The 26065-nt window shown below is 44.9% G+C and overlaps 2 protein-coding genes across 5 annotated transcripts in view; both read right to left on the reverse strand.

The window, feature by feature from the left end:
- sptb (spectrin, beta, erythrocytic) overlaps positions 1-19813 on the reverse strand; it is a 40523-nt gene extending 20710 nt beyond the window's left edge. For 2 of the 4 annotated variants that reach the window (XM_062522312.1, XM_062522309.1), the window contains exons 1-9: positions 19442-19813; positions 14886-15134; positions 5713-5864; positions 5152-5325; positions 3478-3575; positions 2902-2982; positions 2584-2699; positions 2224-2336; positions 524-711 (exon numbers count right to left, since the gene is read on the reverse strand). In XM_062522312.1, the coding sequence (XP_062378296.1) occupies positions 524-711; positions 2224-2336; positions 2584-2699; positions 2902-2982; positions 3478-3575; positions 5152-5325; positions 5713-5864; positions 14886-15033 (1070 nt within the window). In that variant the 5' untranslated portion in view covers positions 15034-15134; positions 19442-19813. Of the gene's footprint in view, positions 1-523; positions 712-2223; positions 2337-2583; positions 2700-2901; positions 2983-3477; positions 3576-5151; positions 5326-5712; positions 5865-12086; positions 12371-14885; positions 15135-15556; positions 15580-19441 lie in introns of those variants that run through there. The other 2 variants (XM_062522311.1, XM_062522313.1) reach the window with 2 other exon arrangements.
- Positions 19814-20501: 688 nt separating this feature from the next.
- Positions 20502-26065, reverse strand: part of stard9 (StAR-related lipid transfer (START) domain containing 9) — a 44861-nt gene continuing 39297 nt past the window's right edge. The window contains exons 23-32 of the mRNA XM_062522295.1: positions 25759-25959; positions 25282-25465; positions 24942-25067; positions 24728-24848; positions 24355-24521; positions 24043-24107; positions 23567-23769; positions 23195-23274; positions 22500-22658; positions 20502-22272 (exon numbers count right to left, since the gene is read on the reverse strand). Of these exons, the coding sequence (XP_062378279.1) occupies positions 22171-22272; positions 22500-22658; positions 23195-23274; positions 23567-23769; positions 24043-24107; positions 24355-24521; positions 24728-24848; positions 24942-25067; positions 25282-25465; positions 25759-25959 (1408 nt within the window). The 3' untranslated portion in view covers positions 20502-22170. The remainder of the gene's footprint in view (positions 22273-22499; positions 22659-23194; positions 23275-23566; positions 23770-24042; positions 24108-24354; positions 24522-24727; positions 24849-24941; positions 25068-25281; positions 25466-25758; positions 25960-26065) is intronic.

The raw sequence follows: 26065 nt of genomic DNA on the forward strand, positions 1-26065 counted from the left end.
GGAGTTGAAGACATTTGCTTTGACAACACGCTGATAGATCAATTCACGCCACTGTCTTCCCAGACTGATCAAAGGGTAGGTTCACTGGCATAACACTTTCAAACTGTTTCTATTGAATCCTTGTCCTTGGCCTTGGTTCAGCAGTAGCACTCCAACAGAACACTATAATTAGGTACTGTGTGAATCGTGAGCATCACAATTTGTTTCACACAAATTAATTTACAGAAGAACCCGATTATATGGAACCATGAGATAGGATTCTTATAGGCATACACATTACACACCCACTAAATACAGACAAAAACAAATATATGTGCGATATTATTGTTTGAAACCAATTCAAAACGATTACTGCAGGTTTATACATTTACACGGTGTATTGAAAATGATGAGCCCCATAATGATGAAAAAAAGAAAAATAAAGTGCACCAAAAGCTACTAAATACTAAATTTGTGTGTGTGCCCAACTACACATGCATGTGAGGAGGAAACAAAGAAAAAATGATGAGCTCTGTGGTCTTACTTGGGTGGTTTCTCTACAGTGCGGTAGGTGTTAAAGGCCTGCAGCTGCTGCTGGACTCCACTCAGAGAGTTGGCCAGCTTGCGGTTGTTCAGGACGACGATGGTCTGCTCGATCCAGATCAGCAGGTCTGAGGCCAGGGTGTCATACTTGTCTATCATCTTCTCTGTTTCAATAGCGTGATCCAGGACCTGTGAGCAAACGGAATGGAATGAAATGAAGACAAATCAATCTAAAACTAAGATAACGATAGATGGACAGATACAGCCACCATCTTTGTACCAAAAGTAAGTCGTTTTATAACTTAAAGGTGCTCTGCCACACAAAACCGCTTTTACTTGTATTTTTTGAAAGATGTTAGGTCCATATGTGTTTGTGTTATATCGTGAATGTGAACATGAAAAGCTACCTCCTCTGTCAGCTCTAGCCACTGACAAGAAAAAAGCGGAGAAATTAGGCCAGTTACAAAAGCTGGTCAGTCTGACGTAGAAATGGCTGAGATCATTACTATTCATGAGCTCGCCCAGCGGAGAGGGGCTTATGCGCTATGCAGAGCCATAGAAAGAGAGAGTTGTGACACTCTTTGATGTCGCCGCCACACGATCAAAAGTTCCAAAAAACCTGCGCTGAATGGCTGAATCGCAGGAGGGTGGGATGTTCTTCTGGATGCTGGAAGGTGTAATCAATTAACTCAGGGTGCTTTCACACCAACATCGTTTGGTGCGCACCAAACGGTCCATTCGTACCAAAACCTCTTAGTTTGGTTCGTTTTCGTTGGTGTGAAAGCATTAATCGCACTCGGGTGTGCACCAAAACAAGCGGACCGAGACCTCCAAAAAGAGGAGGTCTCGGTCCGCTTGACTCCGCACCAAAAGTCGACCTCTGGTACGGTCCCTCTGGTGAGAACGCGAACTGGGGTCCAAACCATAGACTGTAGGTCAAAATAGTGAGTCAAAATTGGCGCCGATTTCTACCGGAAGATAAACATTGAGGAAAATCTATCAGGCCAATTTTGGTTCGTTTTCTGGTGTGAAAGCGGACCTCACTGGAGTCTATATGCTACATAATAACAATTTCATTGCCTGAAGCAGACCAAATAATCGAATTAGTGGTGTGAAAGCGCCCTCATTGACTACTGACCAAGAGATTGGCTGTAAATAGTTCCAAAAGTCCCATAACGAGGAAATAGCCTGGAAAAAGCGCTGCCATTTTTTCCTATGGAGGTCTATGGGAGTGTCGCCACTCTGTTTTATCTACCGTTCTGGCGCTATGCAGGAACAGAACTTAACAATGCTAGCACTCGCTCGCTTTAGTTCATGCCATGAAGCTAAAACGAGTTGATAACTGCTGTCGCCAAGCAGTCATGCTATGGACGAAACCGACTAGGTATTAGCCAACAAGAGTCAAGCACTTTAGCTTGTTGAATATTAATGAGAAATGACGCAAATCGAGTCTTTCCGCAGGCTTTCTGTACCACCCTACAATGGCTTGAAACAAGGTAGCCAAGGATTTTTTTTTTCCACAAAAAAATGTTACATGATAGAACTTCAGACATAACCACAAAGTCATGAAATATGTGTGGCAGGGCATCTTTAAAGAAAGAAAGAAAAAATGTGAGTCACCTAAGGACACCACCCACTGTACATTATACCACCTTACATTCCGAATGTTACATGAAGCCATCCTCACTGTCAGAGCCTCACCTTTCCAACTCTCTTTCCCTCCACAGCCAGAGCCTTCATCTTGGAGAAGTAGTGGTAGAAGGCCACCACGTACGTGATGATGGACTTTTCATCCGGATTCTCTGTGAACACATCTGAAATACAGGGAAGATCAGGTCAAATCTATATGACTTTTATGCACAATGGTATGTCCCTATAGGACTGCTATGAGTGCTAACACAGTGATGTGCAATATGTAGCCGATACAAAAACATTGGAGGTAGAGGAATTCCATGAATGTGTCAGTGTGTATTTAACAAACATGCAAGTATTATAAACGTGTAAAAAAATATATATAAGTTCCAAAGTGGGGGAATATTTGTAAGAGAGGGGGTGACTTGCCTTCGGGGTCCAGGAGTTTGGTGACACCCAGCTTCTGCTCGGCTACATTGAAGGCATGCTGGAGGTTGTGTGTGGGGTTGGATTTCTGCAGCTTCACATAGTCCACCAAGTCTGGCCTGTAGAGAGATAAAGGGAGCGAAGAGAAAGAGAGAGACAAAGAGAGTGAGAGAGAGGGAGAGAGAGAGTGAGGAAGGAGAGAGAGAGAGAGAGAGAGAGAGAGAGAGAGAGAGAGAGAGAGCAAGATGTAGACTAGACTGTTTGTCTCAGAATCTAAGGCTTAGATGATGTCTTTTCTTCGTGTGATGATGCAACACGCACCTGTGCTTGTGAATGAGGGCATTGAAGGCCATTCCATCCTTCCAGCTGGTGGTGAAGTTGGTGATATTCACATTCGGGTACCTGAAGGAAAAAAGGAAACAGAAATAATGTAATTGATATTATGTTTACACAACATTTGGCTTTACTTTACATGCACATTTAATTTGCTAATGCATGTTTCTTTAAAATCATTAGGATGATCATTTCTCTGTGCCTGAGTCAGGGTGATTGAATCACATCATGAGTGACACTGAGCAAGGTCAGTCTATGTGAGACTGACAGTGTAATAGACTCTGTATGTGTATGTGTGTGTGTGTGTGTGTGTGTGTGTGCGTGTGCGTGTGCGTGTGTGTGTGTGTGTGTGTGTGATATGAGACTGTCTGTGTGTGTGTGTGTGTGTGTGTGTGTGTGTGTGTGTGTGTGTGTGTGTGTGTGTCAGTGCGCGTAGACTGTGTGTGTGTGTGTTTGTGGTTTGTGTGATATGAGACTGTGTGTCTGTGTGTGTGTGTCTGTATAATGGCCTGTGTGTGAGAGCTGATCAGTGTGTATTGATCTGGCCCGGTGGTCCCTCCCTACCCGGCCGTCTTCATCTGGCACCACAGGAGCAGCGCGTCCTTGGCCGAGTACGTCTCTCTCTGGTCGGCCTGGCCCGTCTCCACGATGATGTCCTGGATCTGTGCGTGCCGGCAAACGTAAACAAAACGAGAGGACAAATCAAAACACCGCATTGCATTGCATTGCATTGCTGCCCCTGTCACAACTCAGACCTGAAGACTATGGAGGCTTGTATTGTATCAAACAAGGAAGCCAGCGAGAGTTTGTTTCTGAGAACATGACAGCTACTGCCACAAGAGCCATAGTGAACTGGAATTGATTTCGTAAATAGTTGGCCACTAGTGGTGTCTTCCTTCACTATAGTGTTTCTATAGTCTGGCTGAAAGGCAGAAAGCCAATGCTACAATGTGCAACAATGTCATCATACTGTAGCAAGCCTACCAGGAAGAGACACTAATGAAGTACATGTACATTATTTAGAACTATAAATAGAAGCAAAAGAGTAAGAACTCCCAAAACTGCCTGTAATAAAAAAAAACATACTGTATGTATTGTTGGGGGAAGGATTAAGTGTAACTGTTTTAATTCCTAGGCCTGTTGAAGTTGGAGTGAGACCACTGAGTGACTCATTAGCACTTCTCTCCACAAAAACATTTACCCAATTAATAACCTTGCTAATTATCCAAGGCTGTTAGTTTCCCACACATTCACCCCTTAATTAGAGCATGTGATTCACACAGTGAGATCATCTCTTGGGGGGGACTCGGAGACATTGAAAACTATATTTAGAAACTACTCTCTTTCTCCTGAATTTCTTTTCCTTTTCTCTCTCCGTCTGTAGTTTGTACATCACTCGCTGGACAGGATATGAGGAGGAGAGAAAGAGCAGTCAACTGCCTCCCTTGCTTTTCCTATTTGGAGGGACTGAATAATGCAAGAGACCATATTGTTTGAACTAGCGGAGCTAAAAATACCTAAGGCTGTCAAATCAAAAGATTAAAAATAAATACTCGCTGTTTCCCACCGTCGTCAGGAAAGTCAACATAAAAGACGTACAGTTCAGATTTCACACAGTACTATACAGAAGAACACAACACAAAACACTGAACATATCACATGTGAAACTTTAAAGACCGTGTTCTGGCATCCATCTGAGAGCAGTGACAGTGATTTCAAATAAAATCACCTGCATCTGGGTACCAAGAGTTTATATATTTCATGAAGATTTAGAGTCTGGCAGTCTAATTTGCAATACAACTGAGGCTCAGTTTTGAAAGCAATGGTATCCAGCCTTACTGTAAAGCACATATGGAGTTATAGAAGAAGTCAAAATAAATATTCTGTGTATCTGTATATTTTGTACGTTTGAGGACTAGCAGCGTACTATGCTGTGTAAAATAAATTAGTTCCTGACTGTTTTAGTCATTATATATAGCTGCTTGAATTGCACATAATAGGTATACGTATCGGACATACTGTAGGACACTACAAGTGTAAATAGGTACTTTGGAAGGTAGGCTTAGGTTACTACCATTACTATTACTAGTATGTCACACCCAGCATTACTAGTACTATTACTACTAGTATACGACATACAGTAGCCTACTACAGTTAATACTGTACTATGCTAATGCTAGTATGACACTTAGGCATGTGCTAATGTTTGTGTAACAGGCCAACAGGTGGGCTACTGACCTGGAAGCGGAGGATGATGGTCCAGATGAGACCCAGGATGAGACGGTGGTTGCCGTCAACGATGTCGTGCGAGCCCATGTTCTCCAGATGAACTCGCTGCTCTCGGAGGAACTGGAGCGCCTTGTCCACATTCTCCAGACAGTGGATACGCATCCGACCCTTGGTGGGCTTGGGCTGTAGACAGAGAGAGAGAGAGAGAGAGAGAGAGAGAGAGAGAGAGAGAGAGAGAGAGAGAGAGAGAGAGAGAGGGAGAGGGAGAGAGAGAGAGAGAGAGAGAGAGAGAGAGGGAGAGAGAGAGAGAAACTAGGTTTACCACTCTGTCTTTAAACCGTAGCTTTCTGACATTATTACACCGTCAAAACAAATAAAAGAACGCCAAGCACCTTGAGACATTTTATACTTTCTTGGTGCAATATAAATAAAACTGAATTAAATTGAAGGAATAAAACAACTTATAGGGAGGGAAACATGGTGAGCAGAGTGACAGACCAAGAAAACACACAAGAGAGAAAAAGTACTGTATCTTAGTGTAAACGCACACACTTGCACACACTAACTTACCAGGCGTTCTCCCGAGAGGACCTCCAGTAGTTTGATGAGCATGCGTCCATCCCTGAGGTCCAAGTAGAGGTCTGAGATTCGGCAGGACACCCTGGCCAAGATGGAGTTCACCCACTTAGTGAAGGTCTTCTTCTGCACTGCCTCACGCTCATCTACAAGACACACACACAACAACCTTTAGAGCCATAAACACACACACACACACACACAAAAAACACCTCAGGGACACACACACACACACACCACACACACACACACACACACACACACACACACACACACACACACACACACACACACACACCCACACACACACACACACACCCACACACACACCCACACACCCACACAGCCACACACCCACACACACACACACACACACACACACACACACACATACACAAATCACCTCAGGGACACATGAGAATATAAAATCTACAACCACATCCGAGAGTCAAGACATAACCAAACAAGTATATCCACAGACACACCAAAGTGGATGGAAAAGTATGTCAAATCAGCAACAATGCTATTGGGACACACTGGAATATATGCAGATAACTGTCTCCCGGGAATCCACAGCACAGCACAGCAAAACAATACAACACATCAGTATACCATTATCCTGCTCTTCCCCGTAGGGTACAGTAGGTATTTCATAACTATTTCATAGCCATAGCCATATGTACAGCTCAAGGACGCATGTAAAGTGCCTCTGAAAAGCCATTACTGAACTGTGAAGTAGAATGTGATGGAAAAGTCTGGGAAAAGTCTGTGTGTCTACATATTTTTGCCGTCCAGACACTGAAAGCTACAGTAGATGTAAACCAAACATGCACTTGGCTACATCTCCTTCCAGTGACTACAGACAGTGGAGGGAGATTAGGAGGGAGGGAGGCTGCTATATAAAGATGGCTCCTCTGCCCCACCCCTCTGCCCTGTCTCAACCCCACTGCAAAAACAGACCTGTCACACTCAATACAGCACACCGTCATCTGTGCAAGGATAATCTTTGAGCGTGTGTATGTGTGTGTGTGTGTGTGTGTGTGTGTGTGTGTGTATGTTTGAACGTCTGTGTGAGTGTACATAAATCGGAGTGTACACATTAGCTCCATGTCTGAAATGCTTATGTAGGCACTATGTTTGCTGTCTTTTAGACTGAGTCTGTACAAGTGTGTTGTATGTGTGTGTGTGTGTGTGTGTTTGTGTGTGTCTACAAATCTGATTGTACAAATATAGCTCCATGTCTGAAGTGCTCATTTAGGCAGTGTGTTCGTAATGGTTTTAAGTTATGTCTCTGTGCATGTGTACGGGTGAGTATATGAGTGTGTTTGTGTGTATCCACAAATATGATAGTACAGGTTAGCTCCATGTCTGAAGTGCTTACGTACTGTAGGCACCATGTTTACTAAGTTTTCAAACTCTTTCTCTGTGTGTGTCTGAAAGGGTGACAGCATGAGTGTGTTTATGTGTGTCCACAAATATGATTGTACATATTAGCTCCATGTCTGAGGTGCTTGCTTAGGCACCATGTCTGTGAGGATTTTAAACCATGTGTGTGTGCACTAAGTGTGGGTGAGTGAAAGTGTGTGTTTGTTTCTAGTAGGCTTGTGTGTGTTCATGTTTGTGTGTTTCTCCTTGACTTGATTCTTATGGTAGACTGAGCCATGTTTATCCCTTGTCCCGCCCCAAAAAAAGAGTGCAAAATACTGCATGCTTAATGACTGCCACTATAAATGATTCAGGCATCAGGGGGCAGAAAAGAAAGAGAGAGAGAGAAAGAGAGAGTAGAGGAGAGAGTGAGAGTGTGGAAGAAGGGAAGGGAAAGGAAGTGTGTGAAAGACTGAGCACAGGAGCGAGGGATAGAGGTAGAAGGGAGGAAATGAAAATACATTGGGCACTACAGTGGAAGATTGAAGGCATGGGAAAGCATGGGGAAAAGGGAGAGAGAGAGAGAGAGAGAGAGAGAGAGATGCATTTGTAGCTGTTGCAAGCATCCCCATGGAGAGTTCCTATTCACTATCCCTTTTTTCCCCTGTAAACTTGTGTAACATCTCTTTTTTACCAGCAAACGCTGTCCTTTATGCTCCAAAACCTAGCCCTGGCATGCCTGGTCTCATCAGCAGGAACCTGGGTTTCATGTCACCAGAAGGAACTTAAGGTCCCTGAATAAATCATGCGTTGTCCTGTTCCTACCGTGGGATTGAGGAACAACTACAGCACGCGAAACCTCTCTGAGCCATGACGATCGCCGGCAAATGAAAAAATCATAAAAGTTAAAGCATGCAAATCATGTCGAAGCGGCATGTAAATGACGCAGGGGTGAGGGCCGCACCAAAGGGAGAGCCAGTCAAGCTGAAACATGTCACTACTGCTCACATCAAGTTTATCTAGCAAAGAAATACATTTAATGTATACAATAAAGGTATACATTGATTGTATAAAAGGACTCACATGCAAATTGACATCGACACATGCACAGATACCACAGCGGATATGTTTTATTCAATGCTAACTTACAGTTTCATGACCTACTTCATCGTTGTGTAACAACATTACAGTCCCTAGTTGAGTTGACACAATAAGTGCACACACTTCAGCACAATAAGGAAATGAGGTACTGTAGGCCGTTTCGTTGTTCATCTGGCTTGCTACAGTAGAGAACAGCCATGTTTTCTTTTGCTGTCCTCGGGCCAGTGTTATCTCCTGTCATATTTTGCTTTGCTGTGAAATCATAACTGTTCAGTGTCAATGTCCCACAACAACTCACATTCAGGGGTTCAAGAGAAAATCCAAATAGAGAACATTACAATATGCTATGTAATGTCGATGCATTGTTTTTGGTATGCTACTCCATGACTGTAACTTTTTATTGTCTTTGTTGTACTTTAACAAATAACTGTAATAACAATTTCCTGGATACTGGGATTTTCTAGCTGATTAGGTGTGTGTTTATGTGTGGCTGTTTCTGTTGTGTGCTGCCGACAGGTCTCTTAGAAGGTGGGGATGTCTTGCACTGTCACTGTCTGTCCAATGTGCACATGACCATCACGCAACTGAACTTGAAGTGCTGCTCCCTAAGTTCTCTCTACGCTTAACACTGGTGTCTTACTAGTCCTGACCATTGCCAAGGAGTGATCCCAAGAGAACACACACACACACACACACACACACACACACACACACACACACACACACACACACACACATACACACACACACACACACACGTACGCACACACAGCAGCTCTGTGTATGGCAGGGCCGGCCCGACTAAACTCTCTCTCTGTTTCACATGCCTGGCCTGCACTGATCTCCCCTCCACGCGCTTTCCACTCCGCCGACAGCCGCCTCAATTATTCATGCTGATGGATTTTCCCTGTACGGCACGCGGCCTGTTCACTCCTCTGTCTCTCCCTCTCCCTCTCTCTCTCTCTCTCTCTCTCTCCTCCCCTCTCTGTCCCTACATCCAGTGCCTTACCGCCACTAGTCTGCCTGGCTTGCCCGCAGCTGGTCTTAGTCATGGCACGCGGCGTGGGGTGCCAGTAGCAGAGGGTGAGCGAGAGGCGCTGGTGGCTACATGCTAGCTAGCGTTTACAAGAGCAGCACCAGAGGGGTAGGGGGTTGGAGGGGAGGAGGGGGGGCAGCTTGGGTAAAATGACAAGCCAGCTCACGGTCACATGCTGGGGCAGGGGGATGAATAAGCTCCATGAGCCCGCTGGGGTGGGGAGCAGGCACATCCCTACATGACGAGACACGACCTGCTGTCTGAGATGGCCATTAGCCATTCATATGGCACTGATAGGCCAAACAGAATGTATGGGATACTATGCAGGGGGGATGCTATACCGCTGTCCTACATTATAGCATCTCACTGATTCTCCCCATGGTGTTTGTATGGTTTTAACAATCTAAAAAAAAAACTTACATATGGAATCTGCGTTACAGTACATGAGACATACATATTAAATTTCAGTGGTAACTGATAGGGTTTTTTTTTTTTTGGTGGCGTATACCTGCCAGGATATGTCTGGAAATGACTGGGAGCCTAACACACCATTTCAGTCTAGGACAACCACTCTTCAGCTTCCAGTGTCTACACACAGACTCTCACTAAACATCTGATAGCTTGGAAGACCATTAATTTCATTTCAGTCTGAAGGTAACCTGACAACCAGAGTCTGAAACAATATAACATCATCTAAGGCTGGGAAAACTGTCAGCTTCTGGGCTATGAATAGATAATTACATGAAGCAACTGAGCAGGGAGGTAGAGAATTCCTTAGTGGCTACACAGTTAAAAAAGAAAAAAAAGGTGCAAGACCATTTCTTTGCTGAGTATTTTAAACTAAATCAACCGAGACAAACAAACAAACAAGGTCAGTTGGATGTCATTACGGACATTTTTGAAATGGCTTGACATTTTTCGAGTGGCTTAAGTCAACATCCTACTGATGTTAGTTTTAGCTTGACCAGGAAGGGACCTGGGGCATCTAATTGTTTTGAGTTGTTGGCAAGCAGCTGGTGCCACTGGTTATTACAGTACCCAGAAGCTCATTCCCTTGTCATGAACTCCACACTCGCACACAGCCTTAGAGCACAACAAGGACAGAGTGAATAGATATTTTTAATACTTGCCTGACACTCAAAGAAAAAACAGTAACCACAACCCTGAGATCACATATAAAACCGGCAAGTTAGAAAGTAAAATCTTTTCATAAATGTAACAAGTAATCTGTTCCAGCATGAGGCTTTAAACAGCTGATGACTTTGAAAAACTAATCTAATTAAGAGACTAAATTCAGCCTTGGGTGCTTTGCTGTGGACACTGAAGGGCCACATGTTTACACCTACAAAGGACTGATTTAATTCCTATAAAAGATTAAAGCATTATTGAAAGGACACACTTTCTATAAACATCAACCAGCTCCAGCCCAACCCTGAGGGGAGCTGAAATGTTAGCATTCTGACTGTATCAGGTGATTGTGACAGTAAGTAACACTGTATAGCACATATGGGCTACGCCTTACACATCACAGACACTCAGACACACACACACACACACACACACACACTCCTCTCACACATTTTTCCATGGTGCCATTCCTCCCTCTCTCTGTCTCTCTCTCACTCACTCTCTGCTCACCCCACCCCCCCTTCTAATGCCATCCTGATCTGCCAAGTCCCTGGCAGGAGTTCTCCATGACACACACACAGATGCACAGTGACAGACAAACTAGCTTAAACAAGAGCGATAATGAGAGTCTGAAAACTGTTAGCCTGAAGGCTAACCTACTTCTGGAGCTAAATTAATGTTAGTCAAGACATGTGCCGATCACTCACAGGCCTAGACAGCTGAAAGGCCTGTTTGGAGGTTTAAGGGTGAACAATGGTGATGTTTCTCTAAGAAGAAAATGGTGGATTAATGGAACGTGGTTTAATAAGATGTTGAAAAGACCTACAACTTCTCTTCTACAACTTGTGTTTACAGTATCTTCATCTGGGCAACTAAGAGCTAACACCTAATAACCTCACAACGTAAACAGAACTATCTAGAACAGTCACTTTTTCTTTTTCTTTCATATAGTTTTTTCTTATAACGCTTGTTTAGCTACGTGTGACAAACTGCACATGAGAATATCAGACTGCAAATGAGAATAACAGAATAAAACTTGTACCATTAATTTCATCAGTTCTCCTCATTAATAAGTAAAGAAATGGATAAAAAAAGAGGCCAGAGTTGAGTTCCTCTGAATGGCACTCAGAAGAGGGAAAAACCCACGACACAAACCTTTTTCAGTTTGTGCCATTAATTATTCAAAGGAAACTCGGCGAACAATTGGGGCACAGCCACTGCTTTCAGGAGAAATATATAAATAAAAGCAACACATTAAATAGGAGGAAAAGCGACCACTACAGAGGTAGGCACGGCATGACCAACTAATAGCCCCCCCCCCCGCCCCCCGCAACACACACACACACACACACAAACACAAACACACACAAAAGTACACACACTGACTCTCACACACTTTCACCAACACAGATGGCCACAGCCAACTCAACAGACATGTGGGATGACTATGTAAAAGTGCAAAAGCCAAGTTTTATACTCAACATCAATTTATCTGTCTGTCTGTCTGTCTGTCTCTCTCTGTTTGTCTGTCAATATCCCCAAGAGATAACTGCACAGCTGTACCCTTTCAAAAACTCTTTCTCTCTCATTCTCTCTCTCTCTCTCTCTCATTCTCTCTCTTTTTCTGTGTCTTAATCCTTCTTGTCCTTAGGGCTCCATGAGAATCCACAGCCTCCAGAGTTGGCCTTCCAGTACCCCCTGCACCCCCCACCCCCCACACCCCCCTCCATCCCTGTACCTTGCAGCTGCCGGAACCTTCCGTCCAGCACAGAGTTGAAGTAGATGTTGGAGGCGCTGTAGCTGAGCCAGCGCGCGCGCCTCATGCTGTGGGAGGACGAGGAGGAGGTGGAGGAGGCGTAGCGGGAGCCCCGCGAGGGGGACGGGTGGCGCCGGGCTCGCTGGGTGTACGAGGACGACGACGTGGACGACGTGGACGAGATGGGCGAGAGCACCAGTCCCACGGGGGCGCCGTTGCTGGTGGGCACGGCCAGCGTGGTCGTCGTCCCGTTCCTCTCCGGCAGGTACTCGGGCTCCAGTCGGGGGTACCCTCCTCCTCCTCCTCCTCCGCCGCCCGGACGAGACCCGCGTCGCCCCTGGTGGTGGTGCGCCCGGTGGACCGGCGGGGTGCTCCGGCTCCGGCTGCCGCTGCCCGAGATGCCCGTGGCCCGCATCGAGGCTTCCTTGGTGGGTGCATAAGCCCGGCCGGCCTGGATGCCCAGAGACGTAGGGGGGCTGTTCCGGACAGCGATGCTGCCGCCGCTACTGGTGTCCTTGCTGCTCTTGAGGCTGATCTTGACCTCCCTGAGACGCGGCTGGCTGACGGGGGTGGCACGCAGCAAACACGGGCTGCTCATCCTGCCGGCTCACGCTGGAGCTACAGCTAGAGCTAGAGCTCACTACAGCTGGAGCGAGGGAACGAGGGAGGGAGAGAGAGAGCGAGAGAGAGAGCGAGAGAGAGAGAGAGAGCGTTGCACGGCTCCGGGACGAACGCTCGTCTCTGCTCTCTCCCACTGCTCCCCCCCTCTCTCTCTCTCTTCCTCTCCCCGTCTCTCCTCCCTCTCCTCTCTCTCTATCTCTCTCTTGTATTCCCTACCCTGCCTCTCTCTCTGTTGCTCTCTTTCCTCCTTTTTCCTGCCTCAATATCCCAAGCTATATTCCCCCCCCTTCTCTCTATCTCTCTCTCTCTCTATCGCGCGCGCTTTCTGTCTCGCACGCACTCTTTCTCTCTCTCTCTCTGTCTCTGTCTCTGTCTCTCTCTTCACTTAGGGATGAGATGCTGCACACGATCCAGAGTGGTCCTCCCGCACCCCAGCCATGCATAGCAGATGCTGCTCCGCTCCACTCCGCACACAACAGTGCGTCTGACAAGTCGCTCCTAATAGGCATGACGTTATAAAGGGGGAAGAGCGAGCTTGCTGACTCACAAAGGAACAGAGGTAGGCAGCTAAGTGTATTAATGTGTGTGTGTGTGTGTGTGTGTGTGTGTCTGTATTGGTATGTGTGAGAGTATATAAGGTCTGTGTTGTATGAGCAAAAGTGTGTCGATGGCTTTTATTGTTATGTACTGTATGTGTGAGGACATGCAAGCTTGTCTCTCCAAAAACAATCCCAACGGATCGCTGCAAGCAATAAATCAGTAATGATGGGAAAGTTATGCTTCCTTCTCTCACATTCACGCACACACATACAGACAAACACACACACACACACACAATCTCACACATGTATGCACTCTTAGAGAGATGCACTCACACAAGCATACACACACAAAAAACACACTCCTCCCTCTACCTAATCTTTCTGATTAGATTACAGGAGCATCAACACATCAGCCCAGCAGAGCTCTCTCACTCTCTATATATCTCTCTCCCTGCGTCTGTGTTTTTTTCAATGCAGCTAAATTACAGTAGCATCACGGAGTGAAATGATACCGTGTACAACCACTCATCTTCCTGTTACAGACAGACCATATTAGGAGGCACGCTATGTGCTCACAAATTCAAGCATGAAGGTTGTTTAGTGGCTTCATTGTTGCGGTGTGCGGTGTTCTTGTTATTGCTACACATATCCAAAGTCGTTTTCTCTTAAGGTTAGCCTCAAAGGTTTAGCAGATGTCCAGACAGCACATGATGAATACCACTTCAGAACCCATCACCTCTATGTACATCTCTCTTCCCATAATGCATCTGTCCAGAAGACAATAGCTATTTAAAACACCCCAATCAATCACCTGTCTCGGCGCTTCCACCTCCGACAATCGCACAGACAGCCACATACCCGGCAACACAGGTGTGCACAGAGGTTACCCACTTGGCTAGACATCCCAGTCATCTCTGCTATGGGGGGCCTGTCGGGAAGGGCAGCTGTCCAGGTCAGTCAGTGAAAGGCATTCTGGGTATGTGGGAATGATCCTAGCCCTCTAAAGGGTGGTGGTGCATAACTGGTAGCAGGGGTGTCAGCTGTCAGTCTTCGTGGTGGTTGTGTGCGTTCATGCCTGTGTATCTGTGAGTGTAGGTGTGTGTGTGTGTGTGTGTGTGTGTGTGTGTGTGTGTGTGTGTGTGTGTGTGTAAGAGAGTGAGAGTGTGTACACATGGAATATGTTAGAGCAGAGCGGGACACATGGAGTTTCATGACCGACTCCTGCAAGCATGTGGACCAGAGAGCACTGCTGGCACTAGGAGCTCCGTCATCCACATTGCTCATCGCTCATTCATTCAGTCATCCAGGCCATTTACACAGCATGGATACTCAGTGGAGAATCGCTGCTTTCTCTGTGCTTGTGTGCCAGAAAGACTTTCTGTTCCGAAAAGAGAAATAAAAGTTCTATGCCAAAGGCTGTCACCCTATAACCTCATGGGGATACCACTGAAATGTAGAGACAGTTTGACAATTTCTCTGAAAAGTGCTCTGTAACATCTAAAATGCTGTAACATCATGTATATTCCTCACCTACTGAAGATTCTCCTTCACGGTGATGGGCAATTTAATCGATTAAACGTTTGTATACAGTAAATAAACTTGACTTCACACAGTTTACCTGCGAGGGCTTTGATGCGGGATCGCTCGAAGAGACGGGCCGAGCTGTTGTCATTGTCGAGCTCCTCGTCGAACAGCTCGAAGCGCGTGTTGATGCGGCTGTACTGTTGCGCGATCTCGACGTTGTCGAAGTCCGTGGTGGACGTCATGGCTGCCTCGGAGAGCCAGTGAGAGGCGGAGGCGAACGTCAGCGGCGGTCAGGTGGTCAGACGGAGGGCGGGCGAAGAACAGGGACACTAGCACCAGGTGTCTGCAGAGGAGTAATGAACTTTAAATCAATAACAAGGTGGACATTCTCGGCCAGAAAAATCAATAATAGGATGTTAACAAAAGGTCAAGGGTTTTCAGTTCCAAAAAGTGGAGAATTTTTGGAAGCCTGGTGAAAAAGTTCTTCTCTGTATGTTCTCTAACCGTAACAAAATGTTTATTTTTATGAATGGATTTTATTTGCATATCACACATGTTGATTAAAAGTTAAAAAAAAGGACTTAGTTAACAAGGGGGACAAATCTGACAGCTATTTATAACCTCTGTCAAAACAGCTATCTTAATTGATGTCATTCTCTCAGTGAGGGCAAAATGATCAATGGTCAATCATCAACCCAGATCCCAGGGTCCTAATACATTCATTCAAAGAAACATTTCACAATACCATAACCTCTACAAACACACCTCTAATGCTATATCTGTTAGGAGGCGGACATTTTAAGCCAGCCGCATTCTACTGCCTCCCTCCATGTGGATGTCAAAATGCACGCATGTGAGCGAGCACTGTTAGTGTCTGTGTGTGTGTGTGTGTGTGAGTGTGCAATGGCGGCAGAAGGTTAGATAGCTCTATCTCAGAGAGGCAGAGAGGCCCTTATCATTCTGCACAGGGGCAGGGCAACCCCAAAGTGTAGCTGCTTATGACGAATGTTACGCGTAATTCCCCTCCCCCCCCCCCCACAACCCACAAACGACCATGAACACTCTGTGCTCCCTAATGGAGGGTGTCAGACCAATTTGATTCAAGTCTATGCCGCATTTCAGCCAGAGCATGACTGTGTCTGACAGGGACAACCAAGCATGGATTTACATAAGGACACGCACCCACTTTTTATAAAAGTGAACAAACAACATTGACGTGGCCCCTTCTGAGACCCACGTTGCTTTTAAATGCCCTGTTTATGATCATCGGTACATTGTTTGATTATAAACTATTCATCGTGAATGTTCTGGTTCTTCGATTGAGTTCACCTTTTTGAAAGCACATGCCATTCAGGGAGCCTTGCTTACGTAATGTTGCACACAGGCAGATGCTCGTGTCAGAACGATTACCTTGTCTTAACTTTGCATGATCAACCTCTGGCTTTGGAGAGATTAGGAGAGGAGGGGATTGGAGGGGAGACTGAGAGGGAAGGGGGGGTCCCCAGAAAGGTACCCACCAGCGGTGACAAGTCTCTCTTTGGCGCTCCCTCTCTTTTTTTTCTCTGTCACTGTATCAGTTGAGCGCAGAGCGGGATGTTATCATTGCGTGAGGCTCCACCCTGACGCAAACCAGCGGGAATCCTCTTATCGTCACAGACACAAACTGGCCCGCCACCACTTTTTACATTCTGAACTGTAAACCTCTCTCTCTCTCTCTCTCTCACTCACACACACATATATACACACACATGCACACGCACACACACACAGACACACACAAACAAACACACACACACACACACACACACACACACACACACACACACACACACACACACACACACACACACACACACACACACACACACACACACACACACACACACACACACACACACACACACACACACACACACACACACTCATCCTCATTAAGTCTCTTTGTGCAACATTTTGCATCTGCTGTACAAAGGGGGTTCACACATTTAGTAGGGCCCTATTCAAGCCGGTTGCTGAACAGAAAGACAACAACAAGCACTTCACCTTGTGCACCATCCGCAGCTGTTCAGCTCTCAGGTAAACACCAAACAATGACCCGCCGTCATGGTTACAGCACAGCATCAATGATGCTTCACAATGAACAGCATAAAAAATCACTTTGCAAAGTCAACATGAAAGAGGGGCCACTACATGCACCTTCACACTTGTCTTTTAAAACACAGTGAAACTTGGTGAAATAAAAGTTTGAAAAAGAACACTAAAACCATCTGCACAGCAGTGTTTCTTACAATCATTGTTATTATTGGTATTATTTTACTTTTTAAAAAAATACATATATGTTCTATCCTATGTAGCTGCTTCTATGCTATGCTATGCTTTTGTGACTAATAACATTAATGTCATCATGAACATCAGCATCATTAGCCACATCAATTTCTATGCTTAGCTCCAGTTGAGCTCCTCTGCTAGACATAACCCGTGGCTGTACCACCATCACTATCTAGGAAGCGGGAGGCCTAGTGAGGGGGCGTGGGGTGGGGGTATTTCAAGTGTACAAAGAAGAGACGTTGAAACTGGAGGAGGGTGTGTCCAGAACTTGTGACCCCCCTAGTAAGAGCGTGCCAAGCGTGTGTGCTGCTGTAAGAACAGCTGGAGGGGCTATGGTGGCACACGGCGCATTTAGCGTGGCATGGGCACTGAGCTAAGATTTTTTAGTTAGCCTAGTGGTTCCAAAGCAGGGTGACCAGACGTCCCCGGTTTCAAGGGACAGTCCCCGTTTTTGGTTGCCCGTCCCCGGGAAAATACAGATAAAATATCTGTGTCCCCGTTTTTTGAAGATAAAACTTGTATGTATTTCAATCAGATTGATAGTCAAACTGTCACCTTATTCCAAAGGCTACACAAGCCTTTGAGAAGTGGTTATGAGGAATGTCCCAAAGTCACAGGTTTGCTAACACCAACAACGGTTCAGTTCTAGAAAATCCCAAGGACACTAAAAGACCCTTCCCATTTCATTATACTGTAGTATATATGTTGGTGAATGTTCATTCTCTCTTCAATAACATTATTTTCAGGCTGTTTTGATTCGACACATTACATAATCATGGCGACCTCAAAGCCCTGAGAGTGACCTTCTGTCTACTAGTCAGAATCAATTCTCAATTCAGGCCCCGGCAGTGGCGCAACTGGCTGGGGCACCTGCACCGTACGCTGGCGACCCGGGTTCGATTCCCGCCCCGTGGTCCTTTCCAGATCCCACCCCGACTCTCTCTCCCACTCACTTCCTGTCATTCTCTCTACTGTCCTGTCCAAATAAAGGCATAAAAAGCCCAAAAATAAATCTTTAAAAAAAAAAAAAAAAATTCTCAATTCAACTTAAGCAAAACAGTGGCTACAGGCCATTTACATAGTGAGATGTCCTGTACTGATCACATGCAAATACAAATTCTACAACAAGAGCCTTCCAGTCCTACTTCACATGACATATTGACACACTTATGGGAATGGATACTAAGAGCTCACAGGGAATGGCCCGGAAACCAAGAGCAGATCGTTACTAAACTATTTCTGGGGCACATTTAAAGTGATTCCCTGCAGTATAGTCTCATGATGATATCCACTAGTAACACACACCAGCACTTTGCCTTATAAGGTGTGGGCAGCTCACCTAATTTCATTGTTATAGTAGAGAACAGACAGTGGACAGCTGTTATTCTTTCAATGAAAGTATGAAGCTGCTATTGTTTATTCTAGTCTTAGAAAGAGGAGCAGATAGACAGTGTTGGTAAAACATGAGAGCGTTGTTGGTATCTGTGTATGACAGTGTGTGTGTGTGTGTGTGTGTGTGTGTGTGTGTGTGTGTGTGTGTGTGTGTGTGTGTGTGTGTGTGTGTGTGTGTGAGGGAGTAGGGAGTGGAAAGAGAAAAGAGAGATGTCTTGACAATGTGTTTATTTTTAGCTAAGATTTTTTTTTGTCTCTGTGCATAGCCTACTGGTTGGATGAGCAGCATACATTTCACGCAATCATTTTTACCAATGATGAAAAACAACATACTGTAGGCTACAGCACTTTGTAGCCTATGCAAACACACATACACACACACACACACACACACCAATGTCAAACATCCAAATGAACTATGAGCTCAACAGAGGGTCAACAGGTTGTCAGAGGATTATTTTTTTTAACTGAAGTCTCGCGCCATAGCGCCCAAATATTACTGCGCGAATGTCTGACGATACCACAAAACGTGTGGAAAGTAGATAAACCACTTTCTTTCTCTCAAACGAATTTGACTGACGGCGGCCACTGGTTGTTGTTCCACGGTAGTGCAACAGGTGGTAGTCAGTGAGTGCTTCTAAAATGTATTCTTCAAAACTTGACACTGAAACCTATGCGAAGTCACTACAAAGGCTCCCCCAAAAACATGGACATAGAGGAGTTTACATTTTATACATTTTCAGAGAAGTCTAATTTCTAGAATTCACAACAAGTAAACAGTAGCCTATAGACCAAGTTTTAGTTTCCAGTATTTTCCACAAGTGGTTGTATTTAATGTCAATAAACTGCTAGTCTACTGGAATTGTTTGTAGTGGATTTACCAAACCCTAACTTTCCATGACTCAAAAGTGTCAACACCAATGCGCTTACCTGCAAATGGAACGGGTAGCCTAACGATCACCTAGTGTGCTCCTTTTCTTCAAGTCTTCTTTTTGACCCTCCTTTGCTCGAACAATCCAATTATAATTCCATTAAGAGTTGACGAGAGCTGGGTCACGGCCGTGGACACGTACGGTGGGAGTAAGGTAAGGAGGGTATGGGACAGGGACTGGAACATGGAGGGTCGCCGCGCACAACGGTCATTCCCATCAGCCGGCGTTCGTCCCACCCAAAGTGTTAAAAATAAAGTGCACTCAGAGAGCGCCTAGCCTCACTGCGCAGAGGACGCACATTCCTGACGAGAGGCAGTGACTTTAAATGGCAGGCGCCCCTGAGCACCCCTCAGATACTCTCTCTAGTCGTTGGGCAGTGGCACTGCGAGCGACCATCCCCCGCCCAACTCAGAAATGTCACCTTTCTTTCTGCCGCTGTCCTATCACTGGGTTCTACTAAATGTCCACATGAGACTGAGGACACTGGAAACTTGCAGGCAAATGCCACGGGCCTGGGCTGACTAAAGTAACGTTTGTTTTTAAGAATGCAATAAACAAAGCCCGACCGATCGTGGAAATTAATGGCATTTCATATGATAGAAAGTTGTACACAAAATCACATTAGTTATATGCTGGTAAAACCAGATTTAAACCTGTAAATCTAAAGTTTAAAGTTAACAGACTACTCCTCTAATTGGTGTTTGGTGCTGACAGATCAACAAATGTGTGGTTTCAACCATTATTATTGCACATCCCTGCTAAAGGCTGCTAAAATCACATGAGAGAACCACAGAAAATAAAAGTATCCAAAGTTCCATTGCACCTGTGGGAACATGGAGTTGCTTCCTACTATTAGGCTATGGCTTCTGCGTCCGAACGCCCCCTATAGACTCAAATCTAGTATCACACAGTGATGTGCTACTGTCAGAGTGGAAGGGTTGAAGTAAACATGCAGTCTATACATCACTGAAACAAATCACAATTGTTGGATAACTTCAAAAGACCAAAAGTTGCGGTTCCACCCCATTAGCTATTGAAGAAAGGACAACGATACAATGTATGTGAGAAAAGTCTGTATTTAAGAAAATAATGCACTTATGCACATAAATTAAACATTCTGTAGATGTATAAAAATATTTAGATACCGAAGCAATACCACAAATAGAGAAGATAAATTACATATATTTAAATGGTGCACATTTCTGTCAAATGCTACATTTCTAGATATGTACAGATTCATTTAATGGTTGTACAATGATCTTGTAACGTCTATTCTAAATTAAAGGAGAACAATTCCTCTGCATAATTTCCCTGTCCCAGAGGAAATGGAGACCTCTAGGTCCTTCTTTTTGGGTTCACCATGGAACCAAAACAGTGCTCCAACAACAAGAAAAAAGCTTCCAGATCTTTATAACCATTTAATTAAGACTCTGATAAGATCTGACAAAAAAAAAAATGCTATCACGGGTCCATCGCCATCTTTGAGTTTTGACTTTTCTTGTCAAATAGAATGGTACGCAAAAATAAGAGTTAGCTGGTGACCTTCAACTGCACACAGCTGGAGCTGCTATTCCACTGACTCACAGACTAGCCACAGAATCAACATAAAATAAAATACTGACGGCATTCATAAATATGATAAAAAAAAAAAAAAAAGATAAAAAAGATAAAATAAGCTTATCAGGTCTCGGCTTAAAAAATAGATCTTTACACATATAATCATATATTTTAGTGCACAAATTTAAGTATTTGATCCTTGAGAGTGGTGTTTGTACAGTGAGAAGTGGTTTGTTTCTATGTAGGAGATTGAGTGGGTAAATTACCCACTATAATAGTTGTTCATGCAGGCTAAAATAAACATTTTACATTGCATGTGACTAACAACATGGCAAAATGTACAGGTCTGCCTGTTCAAACTACATTACTTGATAAGATATTTCACAAGCCTTTATATATAAGAGCATTTGTTCAGTCCCTAGCTGTCAATTGAATTTACAATATAAGTTAGATATTACTGATAACTGAATAATCACCAAATAACACTAATTTTCACCACTTTCAACAGCTAAACTATGCTTAAGAAGTACCAGGCTTTTAATTTAAGATTCTCTGATCATGTGCAATTAATAACCATGGATTAGGTGGAGTGATAAGGAGCACTTTGGATTCAAAATATATGGAGAACATTTAGGCAACCATTAAGACAATTATTGTAAACAACATGAAACTACACTACTCTTTGGCACCAAGTGATTGAGAACAATTTAGATATAACTTCAGTAAAAAAAAAACACTTCATTAGAAAACAGGAAGACAAATCATTCACAATTTACACATTCCATCAGTGCGGATATAGAATCAAGTCACAGAAACACGTAATTACATAATCAAAAAGAACAAAATAACAAAGAGGTGCAAATTTCAGTGAGGACAGTACAAGCCCTTCTGTAGATGGAAGTGCTCATATATGTACAGCTGCAAGCTACAGTTGTAGACACACAAAAATACATCAAATATTTATAGCCAAACTGGTGTATACTGTACCATGCAGCTGCACTCATATCTTGTAGCTATAGTGGATGTGCATGTTTAACATGAAGCTGTTGCTGCTCCTTACAGCTCCATACTTAGCCAGAAGCGTTTGCTGTATCTATAGGCATAGCGACTCTTCTCTTCTGCAGCCTTTGTGCATCATGTTGCACGAGGCTGCACGTCCAAGCCACCCTTTCACAGGGAGAAAAAGGCATCAAGCTCAGCAATGACAGAGGCCTGTTTTCTAGCAATAGCACCTAATAGTCTGTGAGGAATGGCGGGAGGACCCAAGTCCACCTGTTGGGACAGAGAGAGGGAGAGAGAGAGAGAGAAAGGAAGAATGAAAGAAAGAAAGAAAGAAAGAAAGTGGGACAAAAAAGTGTCAGGAGTTAAAACAATATTGTAGATGGAATTAACTGCAACTGTACTGGAAGTAAAATATAACAATGTAAGTAGAGACATACAGTATTTCATTTTGTGCAAATATATGCTAAGTGGTGAAATTAGAAGAGCCCCTGGCGTACCTGCAGCATGTAGATCACAGTGACGTGCTCTTGGCCATGCTTGCGGCTGGGCTGCAGGATCCAGGCACTGGGCAGCACCTCGGCTCGGACCGCGTCTACGCTGGGCCGCGGCAGAGACTCCTCGTACACGGACTGCATGGCCATCACCCAGCGCTTGTCCTGCGGTGACACAGGGCAAAGATGACACGATGAAGAGAAGAAGACAGCAATCTTCAACTCAGTAATTCACTATAGTAGTGCCAATAACAACTGATATTGTTGATGTGATCCTGAACCCTGAGGACTGGTAGTGATCGAGAGAAGGGGATTGATTGTGGAGGAGTAAGTAAAGACAAAGGCATGATTGTTCACATAAGGGGTTGACTGAGAGTGAAGGTGTATGAATGGGAGTGGAGAGAGGTGTAAAAGTCCGGCTTCAGAAAGTAAAAGTCCTCTCACATATCTGTGCCTGCCAACCATTCATTTAAACCAGCTGATTCTAATTAGCACAACTCTTCAGCTACTGTAGGTAGGGCAACTAATTAGTGAGATCACCTGTGTTAAGGGCACAAGTAGAACCAATACATGGTTGGATTTTTGAAGCTGGACTTTTCCACCTCTAGGTGTATGAATGAATGAGAGTGGATGTGTATGAATGAGAGCTGTGGTGTATGAATGGGAGTGGAGGTGTATGAATTAGCATGGTGTGTGCTGACCTGCTTTGCTTCTGTGCTGATGCAGCAGAAATCTCGTGGTTGTTTCAGGTTGAAGGAGGAGGGATGGCTCAGCATGTAAACTGTTAAGAACGAGCACAGTGCACATAGTAGTGAAGGTCCATTAAATAAAATGTAGGCCAGTGGCCTATTCAAAATACAGCATTGGTTTGACTAAAAATGCTTGTCATTAACATAGCCGGTACAGAAAAGTGAGTTAACGGTCACAAATATTTTTGAAATGTGGGGCATCTAACAATAGCACACTTTTAACTGGTATTGTAAAATAAGTGTTCCATCCAGCTACAGTACACGGTTCAGTAGGAACCAGAGCCAGTGTGTTGGAGGACTGGAGCACGGCTGAGAGTTACCCACCCAGCTGAGTGTGTTCGTCCAGTGCTCGGGTCCAGCTGGAGCTGACGGAGGAGTTGTAGAGGTGGGCTTTGGAGTGGTCTCGGATCACGCTCCTCAGGCTCTCCACAGGCCTCTGCAGCTCCATGGCCCCTAGGAAGCCGTGCACAGTGGCCCTGGGGCCCGGCTTGTGGAACACCTGCACCCCACGCTCGGAACCCTGGTGCCTGCATATACACACACAGAGAGAGTCAGTGATGAGTCAGTTCATAGGCACTGTCCACAGTCCCTGCAAAGGTTCCCAGCTCAACTGCTCTGCAGGAGCAACATACTTACCGATTCCATGTTAACATAAGGAGGACTGGTGTTTACTTTCAAGTCATAACATCAATATTTCACAGATCACATTTGTATCCCCAAATCTCATTACACATGTGTATATGAGAGAGATAGATATCTGTGTTGCTTTCCCTGACAGAGTGATAGCAATGGGCACAAACCTCCATCCAGCAGCACTCTTCCCTGCCAGCAGGTTGCGTAACTCTCCAGCACTGGCTAAACGGACCTGCAGCAACAGCATTGAGGAGCGAAAGATTACTGCGACAGATTGCACAATGTATTGATTTAAAACATCTCACATCTCATCTTCCTCTTAGGGGAGACCACCTAAAACTCAAAATCAGATTTTTAAGCCCAGTTTTTATCCCCTCTTACTCCAATCAATAAGGAAATTAACAAGGGACTTTTTCCACTATAAACACAGTTTCTATTGGCTCAGCTGCAGCTAGGCAACCCTTATTGTTTTTGCTTACTTCAGCCAGAGCGTGAGTGAGGGCATGAGAGGCGATGTCCTGGTAGGCCGTGGCAAGAGAGGAGGGGGAGCCAAAAGAGAGTGCGCGTGGACGGAGAGATGGAATAGAGGACGGGGAGTTGGACGGACGAGGGTCACTTCCTGACCCCTGCGACTCCAGTCGGATATCTAGGAAGGGACAGGGAGTGAGAAAAACAATGGGGAGAGAGAGAAAAAATTGGAATTGGATTTATTATTGGATTTTCCACATGGAGACATTATCTTCCCAGCGGAGTCATAAATGTAATACCAATGTCCTGATGTCATGCTGTGATTTCATTTAATTACTTTTCTTTCCACAATCGCTCTGAGTCATGTCAGGGCTCGCTGCTTACCCTGGGCGGATGTCCATGTGCGCTGGGACCTCATACTCTGGGATCCACCAGAGTATGAGGCCACCTCAGTGGGAGGCCTGGCAACAACCTTGGACCCCATCTCAAGTACACCAGTGGTGACCTGACCAGGATAAAGAACCACACTGAGCTCAGCTAGTCTAGGACCTCAGACAAGAATCCAGGAGCTCAAAAATAGAGAGCTGTGCAACCATACCTGCATGTCTCGGATGATGGCAGGGTTGCTGCTGTTGTACCCTGAGGTGGGGCTGGAGGCTAGGCTTAAGCTGGAGCCAGTGCAGAGTGTGCTGTTGCTCACACGGTTACGAGTTCGCAAGTCATCCTGTTATGGTTGGCATGGGAGGGGGACACAACAGAAAATATAAAAAAAAACACTGAGAATTTTTCACAATCTGCTCAGGGTAATTAATATACTGTACCGTTCATTCAGACATAGAGCTTGCCCAACTGTTGCAATTACAAACGTATATACAGTACGTTATGCCTACTAACTCTGTGGGTACAGTAAGTAAAGCCCAGTATAAAAGTGTTCTCACCCTGACCACCTGAGACAGAGTCTGCTGCTGCAGCCGTCTCTTCTCCTGCTCCGTGCGCTCGCGCAGGCGGTCTCGTGCGCGGGCAATCTCGGTCCTCGCCTCCTCGCGGGCACGGCTGTAATCCCGCAGCAGGATCTCGATCTCAGAGGGGCACTGGCCCTCCCTCCTCGGAGGCTCTGGGACTCTGCAGATAAACATTGAGCAGACAAACAGGGAGATGAAGATACTCACACAAGACAGCATGGACTGATAAAGGAGTTCTGACTGATTTAATTTAGAGAAACTCTCGAACAAATCCAGCTTTGATATTCCCAATATTAGCAGTCAATATCAGAATATTGTAAGCACTCAAATATTCCCAATATACGGTCTATATTAGAGTAAGTGTTACAACACAATAGCACAACCTTTTATAATATCCCAAATGACTAAAATACCTTCACCAAAAGACTGACAGTTAGCATTGTTACTACTCACCTGCTAGTCTCCACTACCTCCTGGCGGAGCTGCTGAAGGTACTCCCGTCTGCGTGTGGGTGTGTCACTGATCTTGGGGGAGGAGTCTGGGTCACGACTGGAAACGCTACCATGTTTGCTGGGACTGAGACTGCGAGCTCGACGACACGTCTGCAGACGTGCTTCTCGTTCCTGCTTAAGCCCCTCAATACTCTTTCTATGCCTTTGAGGAGGAATAAAGAAGTGGAGTTAGACCAATGGAAGTACTCAGCACCTAGAACAATGGCCCAACAAAAACTTGTCCATTCCAATAGTCGTAATTATAGAGA

The sequence above is a fragment of the Sardina pilchardus genome, chromosome 20 (assembly GCF_963854185.1).
Source record: "Sardina pilchardus chromosome 20, fSarPil1.1, whole genome shotgun sequence".
In the NCBI taxonomy this organism is placed as follows: Eukaryota; Metazoa; Chordata; class Actinopteri; order Clupeiformes; family Clupeidae; genus Sardina; species Sardina pilchardus.